This window comes from Saccopteryx bilineata, chromosome 4 (assembly GCF_036850765.1).
Source record: "Saccopteryx bilineata isolate mSacBil1 chromosome 4, mSacBil1_pri_phased_curated, whole genome shotgun sequence".
In the NCBI taxonomy this organism is placed as follows: domain Eukaryota; kingdom Metazoa; phylum Chordata; class Mammalia; order Chiroptera; family Emballonuridae; genus Saccopteryx; species Saccopteryx bilineata.
In genome coordinates, this window is record NC_089493.1 from 45,650,021 (window position 1) to 45,674,632 (window position 24,612).

Below are 24,612 nucleotides of genomic sequence, written 5' to 3' on the forward strand. Positions count from 1 at the left end.
ACAATTCTAATGCTACCAGGTCGCAGGCAAGTGTGGAATGAGGAGTTCTTACAAGTGCAGTAGAAAAGGAAGGAAGAAGGGAGGGAGGGAGGGAGGGAGGGAGGGAGGGAGGGAGGGAGGAAAAGAAGGAAGGGAGGGAGGGAGAGGAAGGGAGGGAGAGGAAGGGAGGGAGGGAGGAAAAGAAGGAAGGGAGGGAGGGAGAGGAAGGGAGGGAGGGAGGAAAAGAAGGAAGGAAGGAAGGGAGAGGAAGGGAGGCGCAGAACTGCAGTAGTGGAGGAGTGGTGACCTCACAGGGCTGCCAGGGGAACTGGGCTCTGAAGGACAGGTAGGATTTGTAGAGGCGGGGATGGAAGGAATATGGGAGATGGGGGCAGTCTAAGTGTAAGGCACACTTGGAGGAAAAGAGAATGTGAGACGCAGAGCAATCACTTTAACTTAAACAGAGTTCATGCAGAAAACTGGTGAGAAATATGGCTGTCAATTAGGTTAGAGTGAAGGTTTTCAACCTCATCGGACTCCATGCCCCCTTTACAATTCTGTAATAAAAATTAAAGATAGTATAACCTAATCTACATATAATTGCACTAAATCAGTGTTATGACCTAATTGCCATATAAAGGAGAAATGAAAGGGAAATAATTTATAATGGTGGCGTATACATTACAATATGTACATTTCCAGGCAGCAGAGCTGTAGTAGAAGACATATGAGCTGGTCAGATCTTTACCCTTACACAGCAGTCACTATAGTGCCCCAGCTACACATGCAGACTGACAGGCCAGTTACAAACCACAAGCAATGGTGCCAATGTGGGAAGCAACTTCCGGTCAAGTCCCAAAGAACACAAAATACTGACCCCATCCATTTAAACTGTACAAAAGACACCTTTTGCTTATACAGTTGGTTGTAGGTTCTGGATTTTCACTTTTGTTGCCCGGTGGACTTTGGAAAGTCAAGTGGGATGTGGGGGTACTCTCCAAGGTGGGCAAATGCAAGACTTCAAGCATCCTTGGTCCTGCCCACTAAATGCCAGTAGCAAACCATCCCTTCACATTGTAAAATCTTATACCCCACAAATTTCTGAAGTATTTCCCAGAGGCCACAAACAGCTGGAATAGAAGAATCAGCATTTATGTCTGGGAGCACCACTGGCATTCTGGGCAGGACAACTGAACTTGGGCACACCTGTCTCCTGTAGTGCGGGCTGTTGGGTATCCCTTTCAGCAGGTGCTAAAAGCCAGTCATGGTGATAACCAAAAACAGCCCCTCATGTATCCTGTTCGGGAGCTGTCACTCCACCTTTGAGTGACACTGACCAAGATCTTGGAAGGTTTGAATGCCAAGTCACTCAAGCAACTGAGGGAAAGAGAAGGTCTGACACAAAGAACTCTGATTTTGAAAACCTCTTAATCTTTCTATGATGCATCTCTCAAAGAACTTAAGCTCAGAATCACGTGACTATTTAAGCAGAAAATGAAAACTCTAATTAAAGCACCCCGGAATGCTCACTAACCTTTGACTAGCTCTCAAACCCTAAGGCAGCCGGCAGCTACTTCTGGAAGGAGTGAGCTGCTGCAAAGCACGTTCCCTGGGAGTTCGGGAAATACAGAGCTCAAGAGTTGACCACATCTGGGGTCTCATGCCACTCAAGTGGGAAGGGCAACTTGGAGTAAAGCATGAGAAGAATGTAATGTCGCTCCTTAGAAAGCCTCAGCACAACTGACAGAGTGCCTACGACTCACCAGAAGAGAGAGGGGAGGGAAGTGCTGAGAGACACTCAGAAAGACAGGGAAGGGAAGGCTGCCCAGTCAGTGTCTTCCCACCTTGTATACAGCCCAGATCCTTTGGAGATGGACCTTTTTAAGAACTCTTTGTCTCCTTAACCTGCTTTATTTTTCTTATCACCCCCTATAGTGCCAAATCATAGGCATACAAATGCTCAGTAAATTAATTCATTCAACAAATATTTATTGCATTCCTGCTAAATTCCATGTTCTGTTCCATATTGGGGGAACCAATCAACAAAACAGGCATCACCCTTTTTTCAGAGACCTGACATTCTAGTGCGGGGGTTTGGCATATGCAATACAATATGCCATAGAGTGAGGAACACCATGAATAATAAACCTAATCTGGGTAAGGGGATTAGACAGGGTGCCTGGGAAGGCTTCTCTGAGACTGATGAGCTGAGATGAAGCACGTGAAGAAGTGAGCCACACAGACATTGAGAGACATAACAATCAGAGGAAACTCCTGCCTTATTTGAAAATTAAAAGTGAAGATATCATGATTAAAACAAATCAAAGCAATGGATTTTTGCTTTCATTAAGAAAGGGGACCTGGCCAGATAGCTTGGTTAGTTAGAGCATCGTCTAGAAGTACAGAGGTTGCCAGTTTGATCCCCAGTCAGGGCACACACAGGAACAAATCAATGTTCCTGTCTCGCCTTTCCTCTCTCACTAAAATCAATTAATAAAAATAACTTTTTAAGGTATTAAATTAAGGAAGGGTCTATGGCTTGTATGCAGCTGGATCTTCCACTTCTAATGTAGGATGTGTTCCTTCATACAAAAAAAACACAGAGTTCTGAATAGGCACAAAATAAAAAATTTGTGAATGAATGCATGATACAAGCCATCTTATTGCTTCCTGGAAGGACATACACCCTCCTCATATTGAGAAATCCCTGGCTCTAACTGATGTGAAAATTGCTTGGCTTCTTAAATAGCTTTGTGTAGAGTTGAGTCTTGCTACTCACGTTGGTAACATAAAACTGATGCAGAATAGACCAGAAGAATATCAACATGGAGAATCCAACCTAAGTATCCATACCACACATGGCCATAAAATTTCAACACATTAGAGTGAAAACCTCTACTGACCCAGTAGATGTCTATGAATCAGAAAACCATCAGCTTTAATAGACCTATAGCAGTCATTGTTTCCATCCCCACCTCTCAGCATTCCTGACAGATGAGTATGTAAATTACTCCCTCTTCAAAAAATTTCACACATAATGAATCATCCATTTTAACTCTTGTCCCACTTCTAATGTATCTTAGTACAAAATAGACCAAACTCCAAAATAAAAACTTTCTAGGATAAATTTGAGTTCTTTGACACACTGTTCGAACAGATAATGCAAATATGGAAATGTCTTGATTCTTAATACATAAATTGTGTAAGTTTTAATACCAACACTCTTCTGAGATGATTAAATAAAACTAAGCAGCAATTTATTCCTTCCTTTGGAACACTAAATGTTCCCACACAGGGGGAGAAAATAAGCTTTTGATAGAAATAACAACTTGCTCTCAAAAATCCTTTTCCTACCAAAAGAATCAGCATTTAAAACTTCCAGACATCATATCACACCATACAAAAGTGGAAATTAAATACACACACATGATAAAGAGTGCTCATAAAATAATAAATAAAAACAAATGCCCTAATAGAAAAAAAAAAGAGAGACAGAAGAAAAGGATAAAAACTACAGCAGGACCATATATTTATTTAGAAAAAAATATCATCAAAGAAATTCACCTGGAAAAAATAAGAACCTATCAAATATTTCTTCTGTTTGTTATTAATGTCCAAAGTAGAAAAGAGAGTACAAAAAGTTGCATACTCATGCACATAGGAGCATTCATTGGACCAGCTTTTCAGGACAATATGGTCAACATCTTTTCCACAAAATGTTAAGGATGTGTAACCCAGAAATTGTACTTATAGGCATAGATCCCAAAGTAATAACCATGCTTTAAAGCAGTGATCCCAACCCCCCGGCCATGGACCGGTCCCGGTCCGTGGGCCATTTGGTACCAGTCCGCAGAGAAAGAATAAATAACTTACATTATTTCCATTTTATTTATATTTAAGTCTGAACGATGTTTTATTTTTTTTAAATGACCAGATTCCCTCTGTTACATCCATCTAAGACTCACTCTTGATGCTTGTCTTGTAAGTTTGACAATTATATTTAAAAATACCACAGTTTTTACACCGGCCGCATAATTTTATTTTGTACATTTATCCGTCCCATCCTAAAGGCCGGTCCCTGAAAATATTTTCTGACATTAAACCAGTCCGTGGCCCAAAAAAGGTTGGGGACCACTGCTTTATTTATTTATTTATTTATTTATTTATTTATTTTTAGAGAGGAGAGAGAGAGGGAGAGAGAGGAGAGAGAGACAGAGAGAGAGAAGGGGGGAGGAGCTGGAAGCACCAACTCCCTTATGTGCCTTGGCCAGGCAAGCCCAGGGTTTTGAACCGGCGACCTCAGCATTTCCAGGTCAATGCTTTATCCACTGCGCCACCACAGGTCAGGCAGACCACTGCTTTAAAGGACATTTATCACAGCATTGTAAGAAAGTGGAAGTAACTCACATGACCAAATGTAAGGGTCTGGTCTAATAAATTATGGCACAGCCATACCATAAATGTGATACAGTCATTCTAAAAACTGGTAAAAGAATTAATGGCAATGAATTGAAATATGAATGACATTAAGTTTAAAAAGCAGTTCAAATTTTTTTTTCTCAAAATAGCATATAAACACATATGTACCACTGGACAATATGGTCACATGGTCATAATTTTGTGTATTTAGGTAAAAAATATTTGTGTATATATGTTAGCAAAAAAGACTTTATAGTCAATAAAATAAGAAATAAGATTATAGGTATTATTTATGTGATTTCCTGTTTTTTAATTTTCCTACAATAGAAATATAATTCTTTTTTTTTTTTTTTTTTTCATTTTTCTGAAGCTGGAAACAGGGAGAGACAGTCAGACAGACTCCCGCATGCGCCCGACCGGGATCCACCCGGCATGCCCACCAGGGGCGACGCTCTGCCCACCAGGGGGCGATGCTCTGCCCCTTCGGGGCGTCGCCATGTTGCGACCAGAGCCACTCTAGCGCCTGGGGCAGAGGCCACAGAGCCATCCCCAGCACCCGGGCCATCTTTGCTCCAATGGAGCCTTGGCTGCGGGAGGGGAAGAGAGAGACAGAGAGGAAAGCACGGCAGAGGGGTGGAGAAGCAAATGGGCGCCTCTCCTGTGTGCCCTGGCCGGGAATCGAACCCGGGTCCTCCGCACGCTAGGCCGACGCTCCACCGCTGAGCCAACCGGCCAGGGCCAGAAATATAATTCTTCTTATAAAAATGTTGTCTTTCAAAAAACTCTTATACCCAATTTACTAGAACCTGATTTGCACAATTTGATAAATCTTTTCAGACACAGGAGAAAGTATGTTTAATGAAATAGACTTCTTAGAAATAGCTTTTGTGTCAAATTCTATTTCATACACTTAATGTTCCTAATTCTTTATATTTTACTCTTATCGAGTGTAAACTTAGACTGGAACATTTATTTGAATCAGAAAACATGTTTACAATTGTGTTGCCAAGCAATTGGATAAAGAGCAGTAATTGAAAGATCTTCTATTTCAAGTAATTAAATCATATTAAGAGTGAAAGAGTAAACAAAATATAAGTATCAAGCTCCTTCCACTGATCAAACTTTACTTTGAGTGTCTACTATGTGCTATGCACTATACTGATCATTTGTCAGGGTCTTCTTCAATGCTTTGGACCTGAGCTAAAAAAAAATATCAAGTCTATAGAGTTCATCTGAACAGTTGCCCCCAAACCTAAAGCCAAGGAGAATAGATCCTCTGGTAGAAATTCCTCTACCACATAGACGACCCTGAGTGTTTTAATCCTTCAGCTGCTATGTCTTATCTGTAAGCTCTCCAACTCATGTACATATAACAAACTCCACCCTAAACCCAAATCTCAACCCTGAAATGCAATTCCAAAAATGAAGCCAGTCTAGCACACAATCCCAATCCCATTGGTGAAATAATGAAGTCCTTTATTTGCATCAATTTCAGTGAAAGCAGGCCAAATGAAGCCACCTGTTACTTGCACAGACCCCTCTTTTAGCAGCCCAACAACAAAACAGTATAAATATTCATTCTGTATGAATTTGCTCAAAGGTCACTTTTAAAGGAAAGGTTATCAATGGGACAGCCGGCATAGACTAGCTATATTTAAAGACTCTACACCTGCATTTTAAAAGGTGCTGGTAATTGAGACACTGTAATGTACTATTACTACATTGGTGGGGGAAATTAATGGAAAACATTAGTAAGTGTATAATCCCTAAGAGCATTTTATTTGATAATTTCACTGTGAATACCCAAATCATTTAAATTCTATAAAATACTATTTGACAGAACAGTGTGCACATCTTTTCAAAAGGTTCACGGAATAATAACAGTGTTACAAATAACCTCTTTAACCTGCTGTCGCAACAGTGTAGATTTTCAACAGCTGTCAAAATAGATTCTAGTATCCATTTTACTCATGTGTTAGAAGAAGATCTTAAAACTGTCAGGAGTGTCAGGATGTGGGTAACTTAGTATAAAATGTAACCCAGCTGACTCCACCAACTACAGGGAAATAGAGAAAGCTGGAATCAGCTCAAAGAAAAGAGATCAATCAAAGGGAGAAGGACAAGGAGGAGATCACATCCAACAACATATAAGTCCCAGCGCTTGTCTCAGACACAATGGCTTTTACCTAATGGGAGCTGCAGAACAGAATTCTGGAAAGCCATGTCATTCATTCCCCATAGCAAAGGCACATCTCCTAGATGTCACTCACTCTGCTGATAGTAGGGACACTTGCTGGTTCAGGGCAGGGTTGCCAGATACAGAAAATAAAAATACAGAACCCCCAGTTAACTGTGATTGCTGACACACCACAAATAGTTATTTTACTATAAGTGATACTAGTATGCCCCATTACTCATAGTGTATCTGCAATTCAGAGTTAACTGCGCGCCCTGTATCCTACCTGGCAACCTACCTACACAAGGGTGACCAAACACAGGCCCTTCCCTCCTGGAGCTAGCGTTCCAGTGCAAGATAGCAATGTAAAAAGGTTAGCATTTTGAATGTTTTCTATTTTAAAATGTATTCTCGCACCCATTTCACCAAGATTCACCAATTCTTCCTCTTTGCCACCTTACATATAACCATTTGAGAGTAAATTGCAAACACCATTTCTCTTCACCCCAAAAGATTTTATCATGCATCTCTTCATAATAAGGATATTTTCTGATGTGACCAAGGTATAATGATAAATATTAAGGAAACTTACCATTGGTAAAATATATCCCCTATAATGGATATAGTCCACATTTAAATTTCACGTATTGTCCCAATTCTGCCCGTGTTTTTTTTCCCAATCCAAGTTCCAATCCGGAACCCCATGTTGCGTGAAGTTGTCATCCCTGTGGTTTCCTCTGCTCTGGGGACAGTTCCTCAGCTAATGGGTAATTGTAATCCACTGTGCTAACTGCTGGGCTGGCGGCGTGCAGAGGGGGTGTGGGAGCACCGGACGGTGAGGCACCTCCTTCCCTGTCTTCCATCCAAGGACTGCACATCAGCTGATGAACACCACCCACCATTTTAACCTTTGGGATGGTCGACAAAATACCCAAGCATTTCCTGTTTTAACTCAAGAAATGTTTCCCTCTCTCAATGAGAAGTGGGGTAAGTCTTAAAGAAAACCAGCAGCAGCGATTCTGTCCTAATTACTCCTCTCTAAAACCCTGCAAACTAAACAAATACACACCACAGTTATTTCTGGGTAACCCACCAGCAGCTTAATATCAGACTCACTCACAAGATTCAAGTTCGACCTTACAGCTCGCACTTCCAATATTCTAAATGTGCTCAGATCATATGCAAATACCATGATAATCTGGAAACTGCTAACACAGCTCATTCTGCCACAAAAAGAAAATGTGAGAATAGGAAGCTTTTATTAAACAAACAAACAAACAAACAAAGAACGACAAGAAACCATTCTCATTTTCCAATTACTGTAACACTTGTTCAATGAAATGTAAAGGTGGAAATAATACTAAAGAATAAAAAGTAAGGCATAATTATTTTTTTGTTCAGCTGAGGTATGCAAAACTACTCAAAGGTTTCCCACTGAGTGGTTTTAAGGTAGATAATAACTTTTTATGAAATAACCTGTTTAATAATAAAACTTTAAAAACTTAACAATTACACCCTGGCCTGACAGCTTGGTTGGTTAGAGCATTGTCCCGAAGAGCTGAGGTTGTAGGTTCGAACCCTGGTCGGGGCACACACAGGAACAGATTGATATTCCTGTCTCTCTCTGTCTCTCTCTCTTCTTCTCTCTAAAATCAATAAAACATTTTTTTAAAAATTTTAAAACTTGCCTGACCAGGCGGTGGTGCAGTGGATGGAGCGTCGGACTGGGATGCAGAGGACCCGGGTTCGAGACCCCGAGGTCGCCAGCTTGAGTGCGGGCTCATCTGGTTTGAAGAAAAGCCCACCAGCTTGAACCCAGGGTCGCTGGCTCCAGCAAGGGGTTACTCGGTCTGCTGAAGGCCCGTGGTCAAGGCACATATGAGAAAGCAATCAATGAACAACTAAGGTGTTGCAATGTGCAATGAAAAACTAATGATTGATGCTTCTCATCTCTCTCCGTTCCTGTCTGTCTGTCCCTGTCTATCCCTCTCTCTGACTCACTCTCTGTCTCTGTAAAAAATAAATTAAAAAAAAATTACAGTTTAAAAAAAAAAAAAAAATTAAAAAACTTAACAATCACAAATGTTTTAACGAAGCCAGACCTGCCAATTTATGGGCAGAACCCCTCTAGAGCACTGTCACTGGCTCCACGAACATGCACACGGCAGGGGTACCGTGGTCCCAGCACAGAATTCTGTGTAACTTTCCCCGAAGAAATTCTTTAGCCCTGACAGCTGCGTCCTTCCTACTCAAAGAAAGTGCACTTGGTGATCTAATCAATTAAAAGGATGAAAGTGGACACAAAACGAACTTTGACACATCACAGCCAGGCCAGCCCGCAGGGACTGTGTGCGGTACAGAGGCAATTCCCAACTGACTCATCGGATCCAGGCGGTGGCCCAGGCCCGGCAGTGGCTGGGGTTCACCCAGAGAACCATGTGCTTGTTGCAGCTCTTGCTAATGAGCAAACGCTCTGAAAAAGAACCCATGGTTCTCTTTTCCTGGACCTTTTAAACACCCACACCCCTGAATTTTTTTTATTCCATTGTTCCAGTTGGTTATTTGAGAATAATGTCACCCTGCATTGATATAACACAATGCAGCTTACAAAGTACTTTAAGCACATATAATCCCACTTCTTCCTGATAATAGCTCTGTGACTTTCATAGGGGTAACGCCATTTCCCAGATCAGGAAACTGAGGCTCTGAGAGTTTAAATTATTTTTACAAGGTGACACACTTCCAAGTGGCAATACCAAGACCCCAACCCAGGGTTTCTGTAAGGCACTGGGGAGTAACAGCATCTATTTCTCATAGTTGGCCTTTATCACATACCATTACTATCACTTAGAGTAAAATACAATCCACTAGGATTATCATCTTGTCCTGTTTTATTACTAATGTTTATGAACTTGGGTTTCTTTTCATAACCAAGATGTAAACCCTTTGTGGATTAGGAGTATGAGTTAAACTTCTCTGTGTTTATTCATCCATTCTTTCAACAAAAAACATCCTGAGACCACCTATGTGCCAGGGACAATATTAAAGTCTGGAGGACCAAACTGATGCAGACAGAGGTTAGTCTGGAAGGCAAATGATGACGATGCCTAGCACTGGGCTGTACCTGGAGGGTGCCCTGGAGTCACGAACACTCCCAGGAGGAGTTGTCGTGGGTCTACCACACCATGCAGACTGACACTCAGGAAGGAGCCTCTTTACTAGCAATGAGTGACATCCTTCCCACCGGCAGTGGGGCAGTCATGAGTGACTCCCAGTCCTCCACTGGGACCTAGGGTAACTCCAGAGTGGCTTAGTCAGATTCCGCATAAATCAAGAGGACATTACTGGAACTGTGATTAGAGCATGCCAAAATAAAGTCAACCCTTCCTACACTAAACTGCGATTTCAAAGTGTGAGTGGTAATCATCTCCCAGTAAAAACAAGTCTGTGCTTTATTGTGAGTGAAGAAACACAGAAAAGGAGGGAGGTGGTCTGGAAACGGCTTCAAGGAGATCATGCAGATAAACGCTGTCTTTGACATTCAGGAAAGTAGAGCCTCACTCATGCTCAGCACAAACAGCCATTTAATGTGGTGACCGTGTTGGCCGAGTCAACCATGGGAAAGCTATCAAGTCAAGGTCATAGATGGTTGGGAAGCGACTGGGTGTATAACACCAGCTCTTCCCCTACTACCAGGTACCCTAGCTCAGTGGTCCCCAACCTTTTTTGGGCCATGGACCCGTTTAATGTCAGAAAATATTTTCACAGACCGGCCTTTAGGGTGGGACGGATAAATATATCACGTGACCGAGATCAGCGTCAAGAGTGAGTCTTAGACGGATGTAACAGAGGAAATCTGGTCATTTTTTTTTTAAATAAAACATCGTTCAGACTTAAATATAAATAAAACAGAAATAATGTAAGTTATTTATTCTTTCTCTGCAGGGGTTGGGGACCACTGCTCTAGCTGACCCAGTCTTCTCAAATTTTCAACAGAGGGGATGGAGTAGCTAAGTTCTCTTCCACCTTAATTTCCTGCTGTTAGAAAATGAAATGAGAATTCTTTCACACCAGCTATAACATGTTTTCCTAAACCAATCTTCAGAAATTTCCCCCCACCATTTACAAACAATGGGAAAGCTTGTTTTCACTTACAGCCCTCAGGTTGGTGCTTAGCCCAATTCTAGATCCTAAGGAGATCCTGACCCAGCTCATCAATTGCTAGTGTGTCCGAGTCAAGGATGCCATGAGCTATTAGATAGCACATTCCTCATTCTTTCCCCTCTGCAGCTTGTAGAGCCTGTTTCTTTCCCCAAGTCCTGCCCGTTCACGCACAGGCAGCAGACACCTCTGTTCCTTGAGTCTCCCACATAGGAAGGGAAATGTTTGAATCAATGCCTTCATTTAATTTAAAAAAAAAAAGCCAGTGTAAAAAAAGAAGCCAAGCCATACCAAGCTCCATAGGATTAAAACCTGATAAATAAGACACACATTAAAACAGACAAGCTGAAAATGTTAGAGTGAAACGCATTAAAACTACCATTCAATATCCTTAAGTACTTTCCTTTTAAATGCCAGCATTTTCATTTACCTAAGAACTGGAAGGGAAGGGCAGTACTCATGTGGTGGTGAGGACTCAACACAGGCTTCTGGGTCAGAAACACCTGGGTGAGCTAGGCACGTTTTCAACCACTCTCAACCTAAGTCTGCTCATCTGTAAAATGGAGACAGTATCTAATTTGTGGAATGCATATAATTTAGAAGCTAGTTATTAAGCATTTACTATGAGCAAGAGTCTGGGTGGTAATAAGCACGTTATCTAATTATTGCAATGTATGGTATTTAATTTTCACAACCATTAGTTCTGCTTCTTTGTATCTTCACCTATTCAATAATTGGAGGAGGTAACAATTGTGTGTTTGTGCAGGGATCAGCACAGTATCTGACACTCAGAAAGTGCTAAAGGAAGAAAAAAGAAAGAAAAGGCAGCTACTACCCTATGAAGAATATCCTATGGTCACTTTGAGAACTACACAGAGAGAGCAAAAGGATTCAGAGACAGACTGAAATGAGTTACCTTTGCTAGTAAGTGACACTCAGGGCTAATCGCTGCTGTTGGGTGACCCGAAAGAAGCAATAGGCAACTCAGTTCATTACATCTTTTTTTAAACATGGTGGTCCTACTATCATGGTGACTTAGCTCCACCTCACTGAGTACAAAAAAAAAAAAAAAAAAAAAAAGAACAGAGAATCACGCTAAAGTGTATTTCTTAAAGGAAAGCCACAAACCTGTGGCCCAAACAGGCCAAGAAGTTCAGAAAGAATATACTAGAAAAAAATTTGAAGACTTTTAAGATCACCCTTATTCATCTATTCATACTGTCTCTCTTTTTTCTTCTCTGCTCCCAAAAGTTTGTTCTCTCATCTTTATTCCTGTTTCATGGAAGTCATAGAATATTAAGGTTAGGAGGTATTTTGAAGGTCATTCAAGAGGTCACAGCTTCTTTTCTAAAAAACAAAACAACAACAAAAAAAACCTCACACCGAGTCCTTCCAATGGAGAGGCATGTGGTGAGACTGCTTGTTTCCATCCTAACCAGTGGAATTATGACGGCCTCCACTTCATCTCACAGGGTGATTGGGGTGAATCAATGAGATAATGCATGTAGAGCATTCACTAAGGTGCCTGGCACAAAGCAGGCATTCAACGAATAGGCACCAGACGTATTTGAAAGTATTATTCTGTGCCCTGCACAATGCTAAATGCTTGTCCACCTCCAGTGAAACCCGAGCCACTGCCTCCAAAACAGCTTATGCCATTGTTTAGGAACTCTAATCATTATAGTTTTCCTTTACTTTGAGCTAAATGAATTGCAGTTTCTACATACCATCCCTACACCGAGTCAGAATTGAGCCCCTCAACTCCAAGCCAACCTTTCAAAGAATCAGTGACGGGTGCCATGTTCTCTGTTCGTCTTTTTCTCCAGTCTAAATGTTCCCCTGGTTCTCAAGTGTACCGCCATGCTCTTTCCTCCGGCCACATCCTGACTTGTCCATCTTCCTCAAAGTGTGTACCCAGACTCAAAAGGACAGTCTGGCCAGACCTTGTATTGAACTGTTATTCAGAACAGAAGACCTGTTCTCAATACTGTATCATTATATTTAGTATCATATATCTAATGTATTATTAAAGGTTTAGTGGCTTTGGGGCAACCACATAGTGACATAATTCATACTAAGCTCTAAGTCTACTAAAAGCCAGAAGTCCTATTCATGCACACTACTACTGAACAGTCCTCTTATGAGGTAAGTCCTCAGGAGATCCAACTAGTGGTTTAATGGTCATCTTGTTATATTCAAATACTATTTTGGATCATAATTCTATCATCAAACCCTCAGCTACACCTTCTCAGTCCAGCTCACACTGCAGCCCTTCCTGTGGCCACTAGCTTCAGGGAGGTATAACCTGACAGCACCCTGCCTCTGTTGTCCCTCATCTCTAGCTTTCTGCCTTGGGGCTTCTCTGACTACACAGTGTGGGACACTGTGGAAAGGCTCACCCTTCACAAACCTGGAAGTGCAGGGACTAGGCATCTTGGGAAAGCTTTGTCCAAAGTGAGAGGGAGCCTATGGATAAACGCCCACCTCGTCTGCCCTCAATCCCTTCTGAGGCACCGTCCACACGGCTCCCGCCTTCCCTGGTTCTCTCCTCCCAGCCCCCTTTCCTGTTCCCGGGGATCAGTGACCCACAGAAACTACCTGCAAGCCAGCCCTTGCCTCAGATTCTGCTTTCTTGAAGACCTCAGGCTAAGGCACAGGTCAATATGAATGATGGTGTAGGACACTAAGCCTCGAGTGACAGCACCAAAGACCTTCCTTGAGGCTGACAGTCGCCAAAGCCAGACCTGTCAGTCACTGAAACTACTCTGACATCCCAGAACTAGACTCTCAACCAGCGTTCCCCCTATGTCTCCATTTTATTCATCAGGAAGTGAGGGGCATTGTCAAAGTCTGTGCTGAAACTTAGGTGTGGGATGCCTATCAGAATTCCTGCGAAGTGCCCACACACAAAAGTCTCTCTGTGAATGCTGTCTCCCTTCCTTCCCATCGTCCCATCAACGGGGAAACGGCATTAGTTCTCCATGATCCATTCTTCCCATTCTTAGGAAAACCAGGCTGCTTCCACTTCCTCATCCAAATATTGATACTAGCAAATCGAGTTTTAAAGACTCTCCTGGTATCTTAGGGTTAGTATTAGCCTCCAAGATACTTACTAGGTACAAAACCTACTTTTACTCTCCTTTTTTTCTTTTTTAAATGAAGACAATGTTATTTATGGAGGTTTGCCTCTATTCCTTTATGACTCTTCAGAAATTCAAAAGTGGTTCAGCACTGCCATTTTAGTCACACACTTAAATCACATATTTGGTGCACACACTCACACAGATAAGTGTGTACAGGAAAGTCAGCGTTCTATGCGTATCTGTGCTGCACACACAAACACTTGAACTCCACTGAAAGACGAGGATAAGCCGCTTCAGAAATTCCAATGTTTGCGCTTTATGGGAGTGTGCTGGGGAAGTAGGAAGAGATCTCTCCCATCTGGTCTCTGGAATGAACATTCCTGCTCTCTGCAGCTCAACTTTGCAATTCATAGCATCAGCAAAAAAAAAAAAAAAAAAAAAAAGATTCTTTCCTGGAGCCCGATTTTCCATGATCATTAGAATGCCTGGAAATTCCAGCAGGGGCATGTCCAAAAAGCTCGGGGGAAAGCTGCAACAGAAGCCAGCTCTGCCTTCCTCACCCACACTCAGCTCAGGCTGTGACACACACTGTGAATGTCTCTGAGGCTGGGAAAATCACACACCTTGGCCAGAGATTTTCAAACTGCTCTCCTTTGGGCTACCATTCACTTCCTGTAAGCCTTCCTGTAAGTTTTCATTTACAAACAAAAATCTTCTGATACGTATCCGTAAAACTTAAAAGGCAATGCACCGATTACCTCTAAGTTACCTTCCACCTCTAATAGTCTATGATCTTTCTTTTCAAAGTGTGGTAGGCAGGCCAGCAGCAGCTTCTCCTGGGAGTTTATTAGAAATGCAGGAGGTCGGGCTTCATCCACCCAGACCTCCTCTATAAGAATTTTAGGGTTAACAAGATCCCCAAGTGATTTATATATACATTACATGTTGATAACTAGTCTAAGACACTTTTCTCTTTTCCTGTGTTTTAAATATTTCTGCTCAAACCTAGTTCTAATACGGAAGTATTCTACTATGAGGAGTTAGGAGAACTATTACTAAGCCTCATAATTTTTTTATTTATTTAGAAATGAAATTTAATGGGGTGACAGTGATCAATAAGAGTACATAGGTTCAGGTGAACACCTCCGTAGCATTTGAACTGCTGGCTGCGTGGTGTTCCATCACCATATATCTGTCCCCCCCAAGTCTCATCATTTTATGGATACTTAAGAACAAAAATATTGGGTGAGCAGATATTTCGCTTTCCTACATTTAAATACGTCAGAAATCAGAGGAGTGTTTAAATTGCTCTTTCTTTCATTCAAGAAATCATTCCTGATAGCGCGCCTCACGCTCCCCTCCCTCTAACATACTCAAACTCATCCTTTGATGAGTCCAGGAAGACTTCCCCTCAAATTGTGCATGCACCAAGCCCCCTATATGTGTGGTTTCCCTAAAAAAACATGCATTAAAAATTCTAAAAAGGCAAGAACTTGCGGGCCCTTAGGCACTGTTTCAAATGACACACTCAAGTTTACTTCGCCCATTCATTACTTTTTAGACTACCCAACCTATCCTGTTCTCTCCCTTTCACTCACTCCAGTATTGTTCTCTCATCTGAATCATAGCATTTACCAATTATTTATGGTCTCATTATTTCACATATTTACGGTACATAAATATATAAATATATAAATATAATATATATTTATTTACATATTTATTAAATATATAATATGTGTTTATATAAATATAAATTATATGTACAAATATAAATATCATAGACATTTACTTAAAAAAATATAGGCCCTGGCAGGTTGGCTCAGCGGTAGAGCGTCGGCCTGGCGTGTGGGGGACCCAGGTTCGATTCCCGGCCAGGGCACACAGGAGAAGCACCCATTTGCTTCTCCACACCCCCACCCCTCCTTCCTCTCTGTCTCTCTCTTCCCCTCCCGCAGCCAAGGCTCCATTGGAGCAAAGATGGCCCGGGCGCTGGGGATGGCTCCTTGGCCTCTGCCCCAGGCGCTAGAGTGGCTCTGGTCTCGGCAGAGCGACGCCCTGGAGGGGCAGAGCATCGCCCCCTGGTGGGCAGAGCTTCGCCCCTGGTGGGCGTGCCGGGTGGATCCCGGTCGGGCACATGCGGGAATCTGACTGTCTCTCCCTGTTTACAGCTTCAGAAAAATACAAAAAAAAAAAAAAAAGATATATACATGTCATATGTTTGTTTTACCTCTACAAGTTGAGTATAAGCTCCTTGAGAAGAATTATTATACCAACATCACCTCTTGACACAGTACCCAGCTCTCTGCTGGGTTACTTGGTGAATACGTACTGAAGAACTTGGTCCCATGGTTTCTTACTTCATACTCTTTGTCAGCTACAATTTAATGTTATGTATTATCTATTGTATAAAAGATACAATTGAATCATTTGATTTTTTTCCCCCCTAGTGAACCAAGACAAGGCACACTGTATTAAAATGTTGATAGATGGAGTGGGAACGAAACCCTAGAACTAGCTATGCGTCCCAAGGAGTGACGAGCTCCTTCAGAACAGTAGGCTAGCTCCTCAGAACTCCAAGCTGCCACTTGGGGTGCAACCTTCAGAGTCAGGCCCAAGTCCGGAGTAGCTAACTGAGAGAAAGTCTGACTCCTGTTCTGAAAGTTCTGCTTTCTTCGGGAGATGCCTGCCTCAGGCAGCTTCCTCAGGAGCAAAAAATAGCTCAGAGGAGAAATCTAATTCTGTATCTTAATCTCTGTGAATTGGGTGAACTCAGTAAGGCCTTGGAATGATTACAAGGGAGGGAAAGGAAGGAATAGGCTAAAAACTTAAGGTAGTAATTATATTTTAAAAAGGAAAAAGAATTTATGAGCACCACATCTTTCCTGGAAAATGAATTAAACAAGGCACTTCGCTCATGGATGAAAACCTCCTGATTTCTCGAGGTCAAGGACAAGCAATATTTTCTCTTCTCTGACGTTATCAGTTCTCTTTAGAATTATATTTCTGTGGCATATCCTGGGGAGTTTTCAGTTATTTCTTAGCCCTTCCAACTCTCATTTCACCCTAGTTTGTTTAAACATATACAAACAAATAGGACTGCTGTTAAGTGTATCTACCTTTTACTTGCTTTGATGGGACCTGTTTATAACACACACTCAGTTGCTGAAGCGTTGGAGCATCCAAGCTAAACAATCAAAGTCAGGTAATTCACAAGAAAGATACAGATGACCAACCCAAAGAAAATCACTACACCCTAAGTAAAAAATGTTTCAGATATATATTCAATTCATTCAACAAAATGATTTCTTCTTTCCACTTTCACCAACTGAAGAAAAAAAAATGTTCACAGGTAATTTGGGAAAACTAGGTCAGTGTTGATTTTTTTTTTGAACCCAACATGATAGAGAACAACAAAGCTAAAATGTTGAAGGTGGAGAAAAGTAGGCTCCTATCTTTTCAGAGTTCCAAGTCCTCTCCAATCTCTCTTTGAGAATCCTTTAAATAAAATGATTTCCTACCACTTAAGCAAATATTCTTATATAAATTCTATATGAATGCGAGTCAAATTTAAACCTGAAGAATAGAATCAGTTGTCATTTGATTATTAATAATTAACTTTGGACAATAACAAGGTTTGATTAGCTCCATTTTACAGGTGAGAAAACAGAGACTCAGAAATTGACTAGTCCATTCTGGCTGATTCAGAATTGGTACTCTAAGACTCTTCTGTGACCTGTGCCCTCCTGTGGATACAAATAAATGGCCACCTGGACAATACGGTCTTTTCCCTTTCATCTCAATCCTTTATTCTCCCCCCCAACACACACACACCAATGCCGATAGTAACAAAGCTACCCTGAGCTGATAATGCCACCAGGTGGCCAAAATGGAAATTGTCTGAACCAAAGAGGATCACGCATATACAGGAAAGCTCTTTCCTAAGTGTATACACACACACACACACACACACACACACACACACACATTTCATCTTTTAACTCCTTTCCAAAAAGTCTTCCTGGATTTTCTATCATCTCTGCAGGGTTAAGTCCAAAGACCTTGGCTGACAAAGTCCTGCACACCCATTCTTTCTGTTTTAACTTCTGCCTCTTAGAGCTCAACATTCCACACTCTTCTAGCCACTCTGAACCCACTATTCCTTGCACACAACTGGGCCTTTTTATAAGGCAATATTTTTACAAATATGATCCTTTCTGCTTAGAAAACACCTTCATGCCTGCTCTCTACAATTGTTTTTACATATTGAACCAACTCCTATTCACCCTCTAAAACTCGATTCAAATATCTCTCTTCTTCAATGAAGTCTTCCCTGACTCCCCTAGGTAATTAGCATCTAGGTTCACAATGCATCCAGAACCTCTGCCCCTCCCACATCTATGCTTGAGTAACCCTGATACTGTGTTAGTCACTTACTCAACACTGCGTATCTATGTACCTGACACTGGACTTATAGTAAGGTATCTTTGTATTCCCACGGCATAACACAAGGCCAGGAAAACAGCTGGCAGTCAGAAAATGTATGTGGACTGAATAAATGAAAGGAAGAACTACAAACAATTTTTTATCTAGAATTATCAGAAAAAAACTATTCTTCTGCTTTTCTTTTATACCATTTGTAATTTTAAAAAGTAACTCAGAGTATAAAAACCAAAAATCATAAAAATCAGAGAGCTAACATCTTTACCCCCTAATGAGAGTAAAGACACCCACAAGTCCTTTGTAATTTTCACAATTAGTTTCGTTTCAAGCACCACCATTTCAGATAATACTTTTTTCTGTTTCTTATTGTAAGTAAAACAATGATCTTTTTGCCATTTATTTACTGCAAACATATGCAATTTCTCTACAGAACATGCACTGGTTTGCAAGTTAATAAGTCGCTGTGGATTTACATGTGAACCTCCATTTATTACACTATTTTCATTGGAAAATATATTTCAAGTCCAAATGATAAAAGTCACAAATAAACAATGCCACATGACCTATTTCTCTTTGGGGAACTGCAGGTAAAGCCAGTGGGTTCCACTTCTTTGCCGTTTTTAGGTGTTGAATGAACTATTTATTAGCTCCAGAAGCAGTCATCTATAAACTGAGACTGACTAGAAGTCTCAGTGTTAACCTGGGCTGGTGGCTGAGGTACTTATCTAAGGTTATGAGGCTTCTGAAAACAAACCTCTACTTAAAGAGCCAATCATGACCTATACCCTCCCCCAGTCAATGTGGAATGACATACACACACATGCGTGCACATACACACGCATATAAATCCATAGGAACTGACTTTATTTTTGGATCTCAGATGACCATGAACCTTAGGCAAAGGATGAATGAGCGAAGCGTTGAATTCTCAATAAACATTCAATTTAAGAGAATGAAAAGTTAGTATCAAAATACAACCCACAGATTTCAAATAACCCAGGTGTAATGTGAAAGTTCAGTTCTGAAGAAAATGAAACCAAATTCATACTATTACTATTTTTTTTATTATACCAAGATCAAGACCCAGATATGAATTAGGTTCCCAGTCACCAAATTTTAAAATCTCTCCATGCCAGAAGAAATATATGTGCTTGTTGAATTGATGATTACAAAATAAAGTAAGGGGTACCTGATTTTGGTAAAAGAAACCTCAGGCAGGCAACGAATGAGTCATTATACACAGCCTTCTGAATGGGGAAGGGCTTTACCAACTGAAACAGCTTGGGAGGTCAATTATCTTGACTGTCAATATTTCCAAAGTTTATGGCCTATTTCCCTCTCTTCTCAAAAGAGTGTATTGAAAAATATATCCCTTTCATAGTTCACTCTCATTGATGGTAAACAGCAATTACTGATTCATGCTGTTATAGAGCAGTGACTGCAGGATCAATTGAGGATTCCTACCCTAACATTCCCAAAATTTTAGGGCTTTTACTCTGAATTGTTCTGTCTCTTCCTTGGTTGTCAAGCTGCCAAGGTATCACTTTTCTTTCCTAGTGACAGCAGCCACTCACCCTGTTCTAAATGTGCTAACCACGATATGCAGTCGATTATTGTTCAAATTTAGAAAAATTTGTTAGGATTGTTGTCTAAAATAAGAGTAATTATGTTCCCAGAGAAGGTGTGAAGAATTCTCCCAGACATTATGCTATCTATTCTGGTTGCTGAGTGGGCATTTTTGCCCCTTTCCTCATTGTTGGCTAGGTTCCAAAGTCTGTAAGAGAGCCACACTCCGGGCCCAAGTATGCTATGACATATCTTGATGCTCTTTGTGGTCCCCACACTGCAGACATAAAACAAACCATCACACAACCCCACTAATGAATTTCTGTCCTAACCACACAACAAAATAAGTGCAAAGGTTCCCAAGGAAGCAAGTTGTCCAGGTTGAAAGATTAATCCAGAAACTGGAAAATGGTCCCTATCCTACGTAATGGTTCTAGGTGGCGTATATCCGCAGCATTTAGCAGCATGAACAGGTAGGTAGATGTTACACAAGTAAGGATGAGGACATAATTTTACGGGGGAAAATTACAAAATGACTTATAATAATTCACAGAAGTTCAACATTTTCTTGGCTTGTTAAATTATAAGATTTTTAAAATAAGCAACTTCTTTTTCATACTGTATGCATTTCAATTGCCTCACTTACTAACCTGCTGCTCTCTTAGGAAAAGTCTTCTTTACTCAGAGGGAAAAGATGTTGCTCCAATGTTTAAGTAACTTAAAGATTATCATCATTTTAAACAGTTCCTACAAGCACTGAAATCAAGCATTCAATATAAATGACTATACTTCAATCCAGTGCATTTCACAAAGCACAGAAGTTTATATAACCTTGTTTGTCAAACCTGAAAAAGTAAAATCAAGTAGGTGAACCATGCTACCCTGTCACATTAAGGACAAAAATAAAGAAAGTGGACATCAGTTACCCTAGCTATGCTTCCACACCCTTAGGAAGGAGGCTGGCCTTTTCACTATTTATAAATGTGGGGCTGAAGCAAGGGGACCCTGCCACCTCCACCCTTGCAAGGAACAAGGTGGGCTGGCTGTCAGGCTCCAGTGAATCCCAGTGGGCTTATGGGATCTCCCTCAGTACGTCCCTCATACTTAGCAGCACCAGATCCTGGGGGGCAGTCCTGTCTGCTCAGGAAAAGGACTGTGAAGATTTCCAGTGGTCACTTCCAGACTGTGATTCTATATATGGAAACATCCCATCCTGGTGTTTTCAGCATCGTGAGCACCATACCAAAGAGGAGTGAAAAGGAGGCTAGCTCCCCTCTTGCTGCCCTGAGGACACACTCACTTTAGTGTCTCCCAGGCCCTGCTGTCCTAAGCTGGACCTTGTCATCAAATGGCAGCCTAGACCTCTGCTGAGTCTTGCAGGCGAGCGGCTCTAACATGGAACATCTGGAAGAGGACCCTGCATTCTTTTCTCTGCGTAAACACTGGGGGCTCTGTTCACCCTCCTGCTGCAGCATGAACTAAAGAATTTCCCCTATCCAAAATTACAACCAACAGACCTTTCCCCCATCCCCCATCCAAACCCCCACTCACCCCAGGATATAATTTCAGTCTGTCACCACCCGTGCTAGCAAACAGCAAACTGCTGGACCTTTCGCTTATATTCACTTTCTATACTAGCTGAGACGTCTGTAAAAACTAGCAGGATGATACGAAGCAATTCTGTTATATTCAGTAAAGTTTCCTAATAAAAAGCGTCAAGGACTCTGATTCATGTCGGTGAGACCCTTTCTCCAAGATCCATATCAGTATGAATATCGTCATGATAGATGAGCATATCCAAATAGTATACGAATTGCAAATATTATTTTAATAGTCTGTAGCGTCACCTACATATTATTCACAAGACAGAGCTCTAAACTGTAATACCCGTGGGGGGAAATTAATAATAAAATTGAATATTCACGTATTGCTTCTACAGCCTAATCAAAGCTTGGTTTCCGAAGGGCAGCCCCGGGCTTCTTCATGTGTTGCTGAAACCCAGAGAGCCACGTTGCCCAAACGAAAAAGAAAAAAAAGCCCAGAAAATCCAGACTCTACGTGACCTGACTTACTTATTTCCCAGGAAACTGCATGAGAGAAAAATCAATCATTCATGCTACCGTAGCTACAACACGGAAAGGACTGAAGGAGTTGACAGTGGTCAAAAACCCAAAGCCGCCAGCGGAGGTAAGTGGGCGACAGGGGCGGGGACAGGGAGAGGTTGAGAGGCCAAAGGCCCGGGGGACCGCGCGGCCCGTGTCCCCGCGGAACCGCGGCCGGGGGCGGAGCCTGGGCCCGAGGCTGCGAATGGAGGTGTGCGGGGAACAGGCGAGACGGCGGCGGCGGAGCACTTACCCGGGCTGTTGGCCTCGCCTTCGAGGACGTGCAGCTCCGCGCAGTCGGCCAGCGAGTGCTCCAGGCAGAGCTGGAGGAAGCGGGCCTGGGTCTGGCTCACGCGCTTGAGCAGCGACAGCAGCGCAACAGTCTGTTCGCACTCGTTCCAGCCCTTAAACCAGCCCGCCAGCACCCCGACCTGGTCGCGAAACATCATGGTTAGGGGGCGGCCCTCGGTCTACAAAGCCCCCTCGGAGCCCCAGCCCGGCCCTCCCGCCCCAAAGTTTGGTGGAGCCGCAGCCCCGCGGCCGCTGGAGACGCGTTCCGGTTCCAAGGTGGCTCTGGTGCCCGGACGCTGCAGGTACCGCCTCGGCTCCTGCCTCTCTCGTCTGGTTTCAGTTACGTTCCGGTGGTTCTGGCTGATTTCCCCAGAGATGATGACAGACAGTAGCACGGAAATGTTTCTTTTTTAAAAATAACGATTTTTTTAAAAATTCCCCACAAGGCACACAAACTGAATGAAGAATGCTCTTTCCCTCCCCCTTCTCACAGCTTCGGGATGGTGATTTCCGGCGTCCCGGGGTCTCTCTCCCGCTGGGCGGCAGCTCGGACCCTCACACCCGCATTCCCGAGCGGTGATCACCACTGGAAAGAGAGAAAGGGCTGCAGTGAGACCTCGGCCAGCGAGGGAGCGCGCCCGGGGAACGAGTGCATCAGAGAGGGCGGGGGGCGCCCCGCGGGGGGCTGGGTCCCCCCAATTCCAGCCGCCCCCTCCGCACCCGGACGCGAGCGATGAGCTATTCCCGTTCAGGGAATGACAAGAAGCGTCGTTCCCAGGTGCAGGAGGAGACCCCACGGCTTCCTGTTGCTGCCACTGCAAACGACTGGTGCTCCCCACACACCGCACCCGGGGTGGCCTCAGGGGCTGTGCTTGAGAACGCCAGCACCAGCAACAGATTTTCCTCGCGCAGAAAACTTGCAATGCGGCTGCGAAGGGGCGCGGGGGTGGGGGTGGGGGCTAATGCAAAGCAGAGGCGGAGGCAGCAGCGGCAGCCCGAGTTCTTTCCTCCTCCTTCTCCTCCTCCTCCTCCTCCTACTCCTCCTCCCGGAGAAGCAGCCGAGCGGCTGCAGCTCCATCTACAGCAACAGCCAGCATCTCCACCGCCAGGCGCCCCTCTGGATTTAGGCCGTGAGCAGCCAAGGCAGCAGCTCGAGACAAAAATAAACTCTCCCCACCCAAAGCTCCTCGCCCAGCGGGCGGAGGCGCAGCCGGAGCCCCGGCCGCCCCGCGCCTCGCCGCTCCAGCCCACCCGGGAGGTCTCCGGGGCCTGCTTCGCCTTGAGCGATCAGATGTGTGCGTGTCTGTGCGTCTGTGTGTAAGTGTGTGTACGCGCGTGTGTGCTTTAGGCATCCTGCCCCCGTCCCCGCGGCTGCTTTCTACGGGCGGGTCTGTCCGGCCCAGCGCCTAGTCCGCGCGTCCCAGGCCGAGAACGGTGTGGCCCCGAGCGCACGCCGAAAGCGGACACAGCCCGGGGCCACAGCGCTACTTCCCCCGGCGAGCAGGGCGGCTCCGACGAGACTGCGGCTCCGCGCCGCCGGCACACGCCCGCCAAGGACCTCAAAGAAAGTTCGGCTTCTGGGGTTCCCCCGGTCCTGTCCTTGTCCGGGTGGCCGCCGATGGCAAACAGGGGAGCCCAGCGGCTCAACCCTCGAAGGGGCGGCTCTCCCAGCTCCCCGCTTCCTGGCGCCCAGAACTTATCCAGCTCAGAGGGAAGTCCCCCCGCGAAAGGGACTCCGTGGCCGGCGGGTCCTCTGCTGGGGGCGCTCACCTCGGCTCGGCTCATACCGGCGGCTCGGGGCCCCACGCGCGGGTCCGGGCCCGCGGCGGCTGTCAGCGAGGTTGGGGGCGCCCGGAGCGCGGGCTGCGGGCCATGCCGTCGGGGCGGGCGGCACTGAGCGAGTGCGGCGCTGTAGGTCCGGCCCGCTGCCGCCGCCGCTGCCTCCCGTGTCGGCTCGCGAAGGACTGCGCCGCCGGAGCCGGAGCTCCCCACATGCTACTGATTAACATACACCATTACATCATGGGCTTGGCAGGGAGCGCCCGAGCGGGGGGAGAGGAACCCGGGCGGCGGCCGCGGCGCGCGGAGGGAGTCGGGGGGGAGGATCCCCGGGCCCGGCCCGGGGCTGGGGGTGGGGGGAGCGGATTCCTCAGTGGGGACCAGAAAAGGGGAGGAGAGAGGGGTGGGCGGAGCCAGACGGCGCAGAGGGGTCGGGTTGGAGGAGCCGCTGGGCGGAGGGAAGAAGTTTGGGGAAGGGGAGGGGTCCGAGTGAATTCCTCGCGGCCGCCGCCTGCGGGTTCTGGAGCGGCTGGGGCGCTGGAGGAGCCGGAGCTCGGGCGGGAGGGGTCCCCGAGGGCGCTTGAGCGGGGGCGGTGCTACCACCAGCTGCTTG

General features: G+C 44.2%; 1 protein-coding gene across 4 annotated transcripts in view; it reads right to left on the reverse strand.

Moving 5' to 3' along the window:
- Positions 1-24,282, reverse strand: part of SAMD4A (sterile alpha motif domain containing 4A) — a 218,956-nt gene extending 194,674 nt beyond the window's left edge. Inside the window, exons 1-2 of one of the 4 annotated variants that reach the window (XM_066277638.1) lie at positions 23,991-24,282; positions 22,183-22,806 (exon numbers count right to left, since the gene is read on the reverse strand). In XM_066277638.1, coding sequence (XP_066133735.1) covers positions 22,183-22,378 — 196 coding nt within the window. In that variant the 5' untranslated portion in view covers positions 22,379-22,806; positions 23,991-24,282. The remainder of the gene's footprint in view (positions 1-22,182; positions 22,807-23,990) is intronic. The other 3 variants (XM_066277635.1, XM_066277639.1, XM_066277637.1) reach the window with 3 other exon arrangements.
- Between the last annotated feature and the right edge of the window lie 330 nt (positions 24,283-24,612).